The sequence below is a fragment of the Tupaia chinensis genome, unplaced genomic scaffold (assembly GCF_000334495.1).
Source record: "Tupaia chinensis unplaced genomic scaffold, TupChi_1.0 Scaffold146187_1, whole genome shotgun sequence".
In the NCBI taxonomy this organism is placed as follows: Eukaryota; Metazoa; Chordata; class Mammalia; order Scandentia; family Tupaiidae; genus Tupaia; species Tupaia belangeri.
The window spans coordinates 1,457,699-1,466,955 of NW_006206042.1; the positions used below are offsets into that span (position 1 = coordinate 1,457,699).

The following is a 9,257-nucleotide window of genomic DNA, read 5'->3' on the forward strand; positions in this document are numbered from 1 at the left end:
AAAAATTTAAAAAAAAAAAAAAAAAAAAAAAAAAGATGGGACCAGCAGTTAGCATAATGGCTATGTTGCTAGACAACCATGTAGTTTACTGCAGTTTGAGTCCCGAACCCGATGACTTAAATTCACGCCAGGTGCGCGTGCGTGTGTGTGTGTGCGTGCGTGCGCAAGATCCCGAGAGGAGAATGGAGGAGAAGGAATTGTGGCGTGGCCATCCTCCCTGGGGGGTGATTTCTCACTTTCTGTCTCTCTGTCTCTGTCTGGTGAGTGCATGTGCCCTATAGCAAAAACCTCTCAAAAAAAAAAAAAAAGAGAGAGAGAGAGAAAGAGAAAGAAAAAAGAAAAAACGTTATTTATTTACTCCCCAACAGGGTCTTCAAGATGCAGTCTACCTCTAGCAGTCAGCTCTGGATCATTGGCGAGGGTATGCCCAGTGTACTCAGGGAGTTATCTGGATTTGAACTAAGAACCTTCCCATATGGTACTGCCTTGCAGAGCTTAGCATTTTACTGTGCCACCATCCAGCTCCCCTATTGTCAATGACTCTGATTAGTGAAATTAGAGAGTGCACAGCAGGAAAAAGCAGCCTGGGGAACCTGCGGGGGTGATCTCTTAGACTGGAACAAGGACTTACTACATGCAAGTCGAATGCATTATGTATTAAAAATATGTTATCCTATTAACTTAAATCCCTACAACATTTATGAGAAGAAGAGAGTTTAGAAGCTTAGGGTGAACTGGCCCAACGCTACAGAACTATAGTAGTAAAGAGCATTGAGTTTTTTTTTTTTTTTCTTGAGAGGTTTTTCACTATAGGGAGCGTGTGCTCACCAGACAGAGAGAGACAGAGAGTGAGAAATCACCCCCCAGGGGGGATGGTCACGCCTCAATCCCTTCTCTTCCATTCTCCTCTCGGGATCTTGGGCACGCACACACACACGCCTGGCGCGAGTTTTAAGCCACTGGGTCTGGGACGCGAACCGCGGTCGACTATGTGGGAGTCCAGCGGCATAGCCATTACGCCAACTGCTGGTCCCTCTTTCTTTCTTTTTTTAAAGAGAGATTTTTGCTATAAGGCTTGTGTACTTGCAGAAGAGACAGAGAGAAACAGACAGAAAGTGAGAAATCACCCCTCAGGGAGGGTAACCATGTAGCAATCCCTTCTTCTCCATTCTCCTATTGGGATTTTGGGCTGCACACACACATGCCCGGCATGAGCTTTAAGTCTCTAGATCTGAGACTTGAACCATGGTCAACTATGTGGGAATCCAGTGATGTAACAGTTATACCATCTGGTGGTCCCCAGAGTCTGAGTTTTCAAAGGCTGGGCAGCGCCTGGCACAGGGATTCAGCGATCAAGAAAGCCATGAAGAGTTACTAACCGGCTTTTTCCCAGGGTCTGAAATAACCCAGAAGTCCAACAGCAAGGCCCATCACACCGAGCAGGCTCGCAGGCAGCCAAGGAACCAGATGGTTGCTACCGGCAGGGGTGGACAAGACCCGAGGACCTGGTTGGGGAGGGATGTGGGTGGCCATGAGCATTGGGGGTGACATTCAGAAAGGCATCCCAGGGGTTAGAAAGGTCAGCATTAGGGGAACCGTGGGGCTTGGAGGAACTTTGTAGATGGGAATGAGAGATGGCCTGAAGGATGCCAAAATGGACGGGTCACAGCAAGATGACCATGGCACCCCTCCCCCCCAGTGCCGTCCACTGTGTGGACATTGGTGTGTCCCTGTTGGGTTCCGTGACAGATCCTCCAGTCAGGGCCCGTGGTCAGTCATGCAGGACCTGCTGTGAGCCCAGCATTGTGCCGGGTGTGGGAGGAAGGCACAGAGGCGTGAGCTCTGACCCCTGCCAGTGTGCTGGGCTCAGGTCCTGGTGGGGGGCAAGACGCACCGTCCAAGGAGAGCATCTGGGGCTCACTCCTTTCTCTGGAGACGCTGTTCTCAGCCTCACAGGAGTAGTTGCCGGCATCCTGCTCTGACTTCACCGGGAAGAGGAAGGAGGCTGCTCCTCCCTGGGGAGCCGAGTGGACTCGGCTCCCCAGGATCGCCCCGTTGAGGTAGAAGGAGTACAGGATTGGAGGGGAGCCCCTCTCGGTCTCACAGAGGAGTGCCATTGTGCTGCCATAGGCAAGGTGTGTGGGCCGGTGTTGCAGGGTGAGCTGAGGGCGGGACACAGGAGCTGTAGGGAATGTGAGTGTGAGTTCAGTCTGGTCACTCAGGATTCCGACTACCTCCTCCTGGAGGGAATCTCCCCTCTGATGCCCAGACCCCTGGGGAGTGTCTGTCCTCCCTTGTCCACTTACCCTGCACCCTGAGCTGCAGCCTGGGGCTCTGTTTCTGGATTTTGCCACCCTCAATCGCCACCACGCACCAATATAGCCCAGAATTTCCCTCCCGGACTTCTGGGATGTGGAGTTCTGGGTGGCGGCTCCTGTCCTGCAGGGTGTAGCCGTCCTTGTGGAAGGAGAAGAAGAGCTGCTGGGCCAGCCTCTGGGGGTGCAGCTTTGTCTGGCATCTCAGGGCCACCAGGCTCCCTTCCCGAGGCTCGTGAGAGGGGACAACACTCAGCACAGGAGGTGGGAACAGCTCTGGGGAGACACAGACCCAGGGCTCAGCAGAAGAGTCCTGGACATTGAACCCCAGGGGGCTGAGAAGAGAGGTCCAGTGCATCCCAGACCAGATGGGAGACCAGACCTGTCCTCGTCTCCTCTCTCATCAGCTCAGAAACAACTCCGACACAACCAAGCCCCTTGGGAATCCTAGAAGCCAGAGCTGGGTGGCCTTAGAGGTCATGTGGTTCACAGAGGGCAAGGGTGAGCAGTTAAGTCAGTCCAGGGCTCCCCCACCCTGACAGGGTATGTGGTCCTCCTTTCTCTGGATCCAGGTGTGCCCCGTGGCAGGGGTGGGGACTTCTCAGGGTCCCATGAATTGGCTCTGTGTTAGGATTCAGTTAGAGAGAGGGGTCCCACCCAGAGAGCTACTGATCTCTAGAGCCTGGATCCGAGCTGTACCTGCTGCCCACCAACCCTTTTCAATGGCAGTGACTCACCTTGGACTTGCACTGCGACATTCCTCGAGGTCTGCGTGAGTATGTTCAGAGCATGTCTCGTCTGTATACTGCAACTGTACTGGCCACTGCTTGTCACTGTTGCTGGTCGTATCAACAGAGGCTGCTTGTCCTTAGTGAGATTGAGGATGGCTCCATCCTTGTAGAACCTCACATGGGGCAGTGCTATGTTCTTGCCCTGGCACCGCAGAATCAGGGTGTCTCCTTCAAACACGGGGTTTGGTGAGACTTGGAGGTGTGGCCAGACTGTGAGACACAGGAACAAGCTCAGCCTGGGAACTTGGGGTCCTTCTGATCCACTTTGTCTCTCTCCACCCCCAGCCTGAGGCCTCCCACTGGGACTGGAGATGTCTGGATGGCGCCTTACTCTAAGTCATTGTCTCTAGTCCTTCCTGCCAAACCGAGAAGACAGGTCAGAGCCATTTTTAAGAGAAGAAGATGGAAGTCCAGAGCTGCCTGCTGAGACTTGTGTTCTTAGATGTCCCCTCAGGTTTAGACTGGGTACAGTGGAGTCTAGGCTTTCTTCTCTTTGTGGGGACTGGACAAGGCTCCTGAGGAGGTAGCCTACTCTGGTGCTGCTCTGCAGATGTTCCTGGGGGACCAAGTGGCACTGTCCTAGCTCTGGCCATTAAATTTAGGCCCAGAGACACACTAGGAGTCTGAAGAAACATGAACAAGACTTACCAGTTTTGCCAACACAGGGAACTGCAGGAGAACAAAGTGATATAGTTAGGTTAAGTAGCAGGAAAAAAAAAGTTCTGACAAGGTGGCCCGTCACTTCAGCAACAGGTGTTTACATTTATTAAACCAAACAACCACCCAACCATCCAACCACCACCTAGCTACCTAGAAATCCATCTACCCAGCTACCCAGCCTCCCGACCACCACTCTACTGTTTATCCACCCAAACATCCAACCATTTAGTCACCCATCTCCCCAGCTATCCAACCACTTGACAACCCTACCACCCAACTCCGCAGCTACCCAACTACCCAGCTGCCCAACCACCCTACCACTCAGCCACTCAACCACCCAGACACCCAACCATTCACTATAAACCATAACACACTTTTATGGAAGGCCTATTCCCTGGAACCTCTGCCCTATTTCAGTTCAAATGTGACCTCTTCAGACAGGTCTTCTTTGGAACTCTGATCAAAAGAATTTCTCCTTATTCACTAGCACTGTGAAAACCCTCCTGGAGCAGGCATTTGGCATGTTCAGTAACAGGCTGTCACTCTGGTTGTCCGCACCACTTTCAACACAGATGGCTCCTTTCCATCTAATTCTGTAACTCGGCACAGAGTCAGTTCAGTCAGTCACAAATCCTCAAGCATGTGAAGTACAGTACGAATCTCTTTCTTATCATCCTTCTCCCTCTCCACCTTCCCTCTCCTGGTCGGCTTAAGAGCTTGGTGCAGTGGAAAGCAAGTGGACCAGAGTCATGAATCCACCTGTTCAGTGTGACCTTGCACAAGTTGTCTACATCCTAAAACTTTCTTCAAATCCCTGTTCCATCATATGCTATAATAGAAACAATAATAGTCATTTTTGTTTTCTTGCATCATTGTCGTAAAGGTTGCATTGACCCACTGCCTGGAAAAGTGGTTACTACAGTAACTGAAAGCAGAAAGGAGGCCTGACCTCAGAGTGACGGAGAGCTTACTCTGTACTTAGGCACCTGCTGTTTTCCCTTCCTCACCGGAACACAATTTGCAGCTACAAAGTGCCCACAGTACTGCAAGACCTTGGCCTTGTGACTGCAGAACCACCCTGTGGAATTCAGACAGCTAACTGGGGACATACAAATGGTGACACCTGGTCAGAGCAGTTCCTGTGAGGACAAACCTGGGACCGCAGCTAGCTACAGGCTGAAGACAAGGGGACAGCGTGACGAGACAGCAAAGAGCGATTGCTAGACGGAATTGACAACAGTCTTGAATAATGGAGGCAGCAGCCCCTTAACTCTGTGCTAGATGAACCACCATGGGAGGGAGGAGAAAGTCCAGCTCCTGGCACCCTGTTCAAAATGCATCAGGGCACGGCAGATCAGGACAAGAAATGATCTAGAGTCCATTTCCCGTCAGAGTTGCTGAGGGATTGGGAAATACGCCAGAGAGTAAGGACGCAATGGCAGTTCCCTGTTGGTGGGCTAAGCCTGGAAGAAGAGATTCCTTCTGAGAGACTCAGAGGACAGGGACTGATTCACAGAAATTAGGGGGATGGAGGAGGTGGATTTCGGTAGGATATGAAGCGCTGTCTCACAGTTGAGTCCTCCCAGGGTGGAGCACATTGCTTGGTTCAGTGTGGCTGCCATGTCGCTGGGAGCTTATGTGGTGGCCTCTTGACACGGGCCGTGCAGGCTGTGTGAGGTGTGAGAGGCAGGTCCCCGGATGTGGGAGGGAAGAATGAAGGTTCAGCTTGGAAAAAATGAAGGCTCATCTCCCAATCTTTAAATTTGTTCCTAAGGTTTTTGCCAAATACCAGCAGGGTCCATGTGAGGGCCCCTAGCCTCTTGGATCCTTGATAGCCAAAAATAGCCACTAATTGTTGTGACTACATTGTGCCAGGCATTTAAAATAAAATAAAAACAAATTCCTTCTTTTGCATGATTAGAATTCCATCCAGTCTAGAGGTCGTGTGGTAGGATAGAGAAAGCATGAGGTGAACTTGGGGTTGCAAGTCTGTTTCGCAGGATACTTCCAGGCAAATGTCTTAATCTTTTCAAACCCTAGTTTCTCCCACTGTTTACTAGGGATAAAAGTACCTTGGGACCAGCAGATGGCGTAATGGTTACGTCACTGGACTCCCATGTCCCATGTAGTCAGCTGTGTTTTCAATCCAGGACCTGGTGACTTAAAACTCACGCCAGGCATGTGTTCATTAGTAAATCCCAGGAGAATGAAGGAGAAAGGATTGCAGCATGGCCATCCCTGCTGGGTGATAATTTCTCGCTTTCTTTCTCTCTGTTTCCCTGGTGAGCACATGTGTCCTATAGCAAAAATCTCTAAAAAAAAAAAAAAAAAAGAATGGTACCTGTCCTAGGGTTGGTCCTGTCACACAGTGGTTAAGGGAACTGGATCCCACACTGCAATTTGAATCCTGGTCATGGCAGCTTGAAAAGCATGCCAGACATGTGTTCATGCGTGTCCAGAATCTCAGCAGGGTGAAAACGGAGAAGGGGTTGTGGCATGACATGTCCCACTGTGGGGGAGGGTTCTCTCTCTCTGTTTGTCTCTGTCTCTCCCTGGAGAGTGCAGGCAATAAACAAAACCCCTAAAAAACAAAAACCAAAAAATTGCCCTATAAGGGTCTAAAAGATAAGGTGTACTTACTACAAAGAATGTGGGTTTTTTTCTTTTTTTCTTTTTTCTTCTTCTGTTTTTCTCTCCACATCGAGAGGAAATGGCAGCTCAGCACTTACAGTAACTGCCCAAACACTCAGCCCTGGGGACTGTGGCTTAGCGGTTTTTCTGCAGTCTCTGCGCATGAACGGGCCTGGTTCCCCATTGCACACGGCACCACTCAGCCCGGCACTGACTGTCCTTCCTCTCTTCCTCCCCATCTGCCATTACATCCTGGTTCCGCGCTGGGATGCTCTTGGGCTTTATCTAAACAAGTCTGAGGGCCACTCCTTTTACAAGGTGGTGCAATCTGCCCCTGGGAAGCTTTCCTTCGGAGTAGATCCAGGCACCGGGTCCTTCGTGTGATCTTTTCACCTGGCCAAGAACACACGGAGGAGCACAGCGATGCTGGAGAAGGAAAAGCAGTGACCGGCACAACCTTGTCCCACCTGGGCTCGGAGTCTCATCAATTCTGTCCAGGAAGTGATCATATTAGAAACCATTTTGCTTTGCTGGTTCAGTAAAGACAAACACACACCGAAGAAAGAACTGGGACCAGCTTTAAAACAAAAAGTAGATCAGCTCAGTAACCATGAATGGAAATAAAATACAGGCACAAATTGCTTCTTTCAGCAGCGGCAGGATGGTTTCAGCCGAGACAGGGCTGGTCTGGGGGGAGCACAGTGACCCTCTGCTCTTTGACCAGCTTCTCAGCCACTGGCATGGATGACTGGCAGTTGGAGAAGTGGAAACAAGATAGAGAGACATGGGTCGGAGAGAATGGACTGGATTCTTCGAATCAGCCTCAAGGACCCATCAGACCTGACGCCCCCCAACCCCCTAACAGAGAGGATGTAGGCAGAAAAGGAATAATTTGAAAAGAACATTGAATGTTATGTGTAAGTCTTTTGACCAGGTGAGGTCTGGTCATCATTCACTGGTCCTATGAAAACATGGACGTTCATAAGAAAATATCACCCTGCAAGATCCCTCCTCCCCTACTGAGCAAAGTGCGTGGAACCGCTCCCCCTTTCCCTGACGGGTCCTCGGACGCCCTCAGCAGCCTCCTTTTCTTCATTTTTCTCTCGAGAGAAGCCCTGATAAGTATTTTTACCTGGTTTTGTAAGGTAAAAATCTTGTGAAGCAAGGGGCCTCCGAATGGGATTTTCTGCCTCCGTAATTCGTCTCTGAAGGTCTGCTCTGCCAAGGACCCCGGAGGTGGGAGAAGCAGCACCGTGAGCCCCTCTCTCCCTGCCCATCCCTCTCTAGCACGCCTGTCTGCGCATACCTGTCTCAAGCTCCGGCCACTAACCCACTTGAATCAGGAAGGGTGAGATCAGGAACTCTGTGTCTCAGGAACGACTTCTAGCCCTTACTGCCCCAGGAGGGGGTGTCCGTGTTCAGGGACTTACCAAACAGCAGCACAGCCATCCAGGGCAGCATGGGGCTTGTCCTTGCACGGAGGGTCCACAGATGGGACTGAAGGGAGAGGCAAAGCATGTGGGAGCACCCAGCTCTCAGGTACGGGGCTGGGTGGTGACCCACTGCTTAATGGTGTAAACAGAGGAAATGGGGAACAAGCTTTATTTGTTCATTTTTTTAAAAAAAAATTGTTAGAGAGCGCATGCGCACTACAAATCACGGTTTAAATGCAAGGGTAAGTGACATTGCAATACCTCTCCGCCTTCCATAAGAATGGCCAAAGCTGGGGGACCAGCAGTTAGCGTAATGGCTATGTTGTCGACCGCGGTTCAAGTCCCGGACCCGGTGGCTTAAACTCATGCTGGGCGCGTGTGCATGCGTGCCCAGGATCCCGAGAGGAGAATGGAGGAGAAGGGATTTCGGCATGGCCATCCCCCCTGGGGGTGATTTCTTGCTTTCTGTCTCTCTGTCTCTCTCTGTCTGTCTGGTGAGTGCACACGCCCTATAGCAAAAACCTCTAAAAAAAAAAAAAAAAGAATGGCCAAAACTATAGATGACTGAGTGTTGGAAAGAATGTGAAGCAACTAGAACTCTCATACACCACCACTGTGAATATAAATTGGTACAACCACTTTGGAAAGCAGTCAGGCAGAATCTACTAAAATGGTGCATGTGGATAACTGATGACCCACCAGTTTTTCTTTTTTTGAGAGTTTTTTTGCTATTGAGTACATGCACTTGTCAGAGAGAAAGAGACAGACAGAAACCGAAACCCCTTGTCCCCCCAGTGAGGGGGTGACCACGCTGCAATCCCTTCTTCTCCATTCTCCTCTTGGGATTCTGGGCACACATGGACACACACCCAACGTGAGTTTCAAGCCACCAGGTCTGGGACTTGAACCGTAGTTGGCCGTATGGGAGTCTGGCGCCTTAACCACTATGCCATCTGCTGGCTCTGATGACCCACCGCTTTTACTCCTGGGTATTCACTGAACAGAAATGCATAGGTATGGGAATCAAAAGATATGTACACGGGGGGCTGGATGGTGGTGCAGTAGTGTGATACAGTGCGCTGTGAGGCCGACCCGAGCAGGCAGGGTGCTGGTACACGTCAGGAGATCTCCGTGTGTGTACTGTGCAAGTGTGTGCCCATAATCTGGCCTGCTTGAGCTGGGGGTGGGTCATGGCACTGAGCCCCTGTCTGGGGTGCTGCATCTTTGTCCCTCTCATTCATGGAGTAAATAAATAAACTTATAAAAAGGCGAGTCTAAGAGTGTTCACAGCAGCAACATTTGTAATAGAAACCAACCAGAAACTACTCCGTGGGCCCTCAATCGAGGAGGCGCACCTTGCCATCTCCTCTGAGGACACATCATGTGAGTTTAAAGTGAAACACTGAGTCATCACTAGGAAGCATTTT

General features: G+C 50.6%; 1 protein-coding gene across 1 annotated transcript in view; it reads right to left on the reverse strand.

The window, feature by feature from the left end:
- The window catches only part of FCRL6 (Fc receptor like 6), an 18,092-nt gene extending 10,114 nt beyond the window's left edge, over positions 1 to 7,978 (reverse strand). Inside the window, exons 1-6 of the mRNA XM_027768435.1 lie at positions 7,828 to 7,978; positions 3,755 to 3,775; positions 3,053 to 3,316; positions 2,307 to 2,591; positions 1,895 to 2,182; positions 1,380 to 1,505 (exon numbers count right to left, since the gene is read on the reverse strand). Of these exons, the coding sequence (XP_027624236.1) occupies positions 1,380 to 1,505; positions 1,895 to 2,182; positions 2,307 to 2,591; positions 3,053 to 3,316; positions 3,755 to 3,775; positions 7,828 to 7,915 (1,072 nt within the window). The 5' untranslated portion in view covers positions 7,916 to 7,978. The remainder of the gene's footprint in view (positions 1 to 1,379; positions 1,506 to 1,894; positions 2,183 to 2,306; positions 2,592 to 3,052; positions 3,317 to 3,754; positions 3,776 to 7,827) is intronic.
- Positions 7,979 to 9,257: the final 1,279 nt, after the last annotated feature.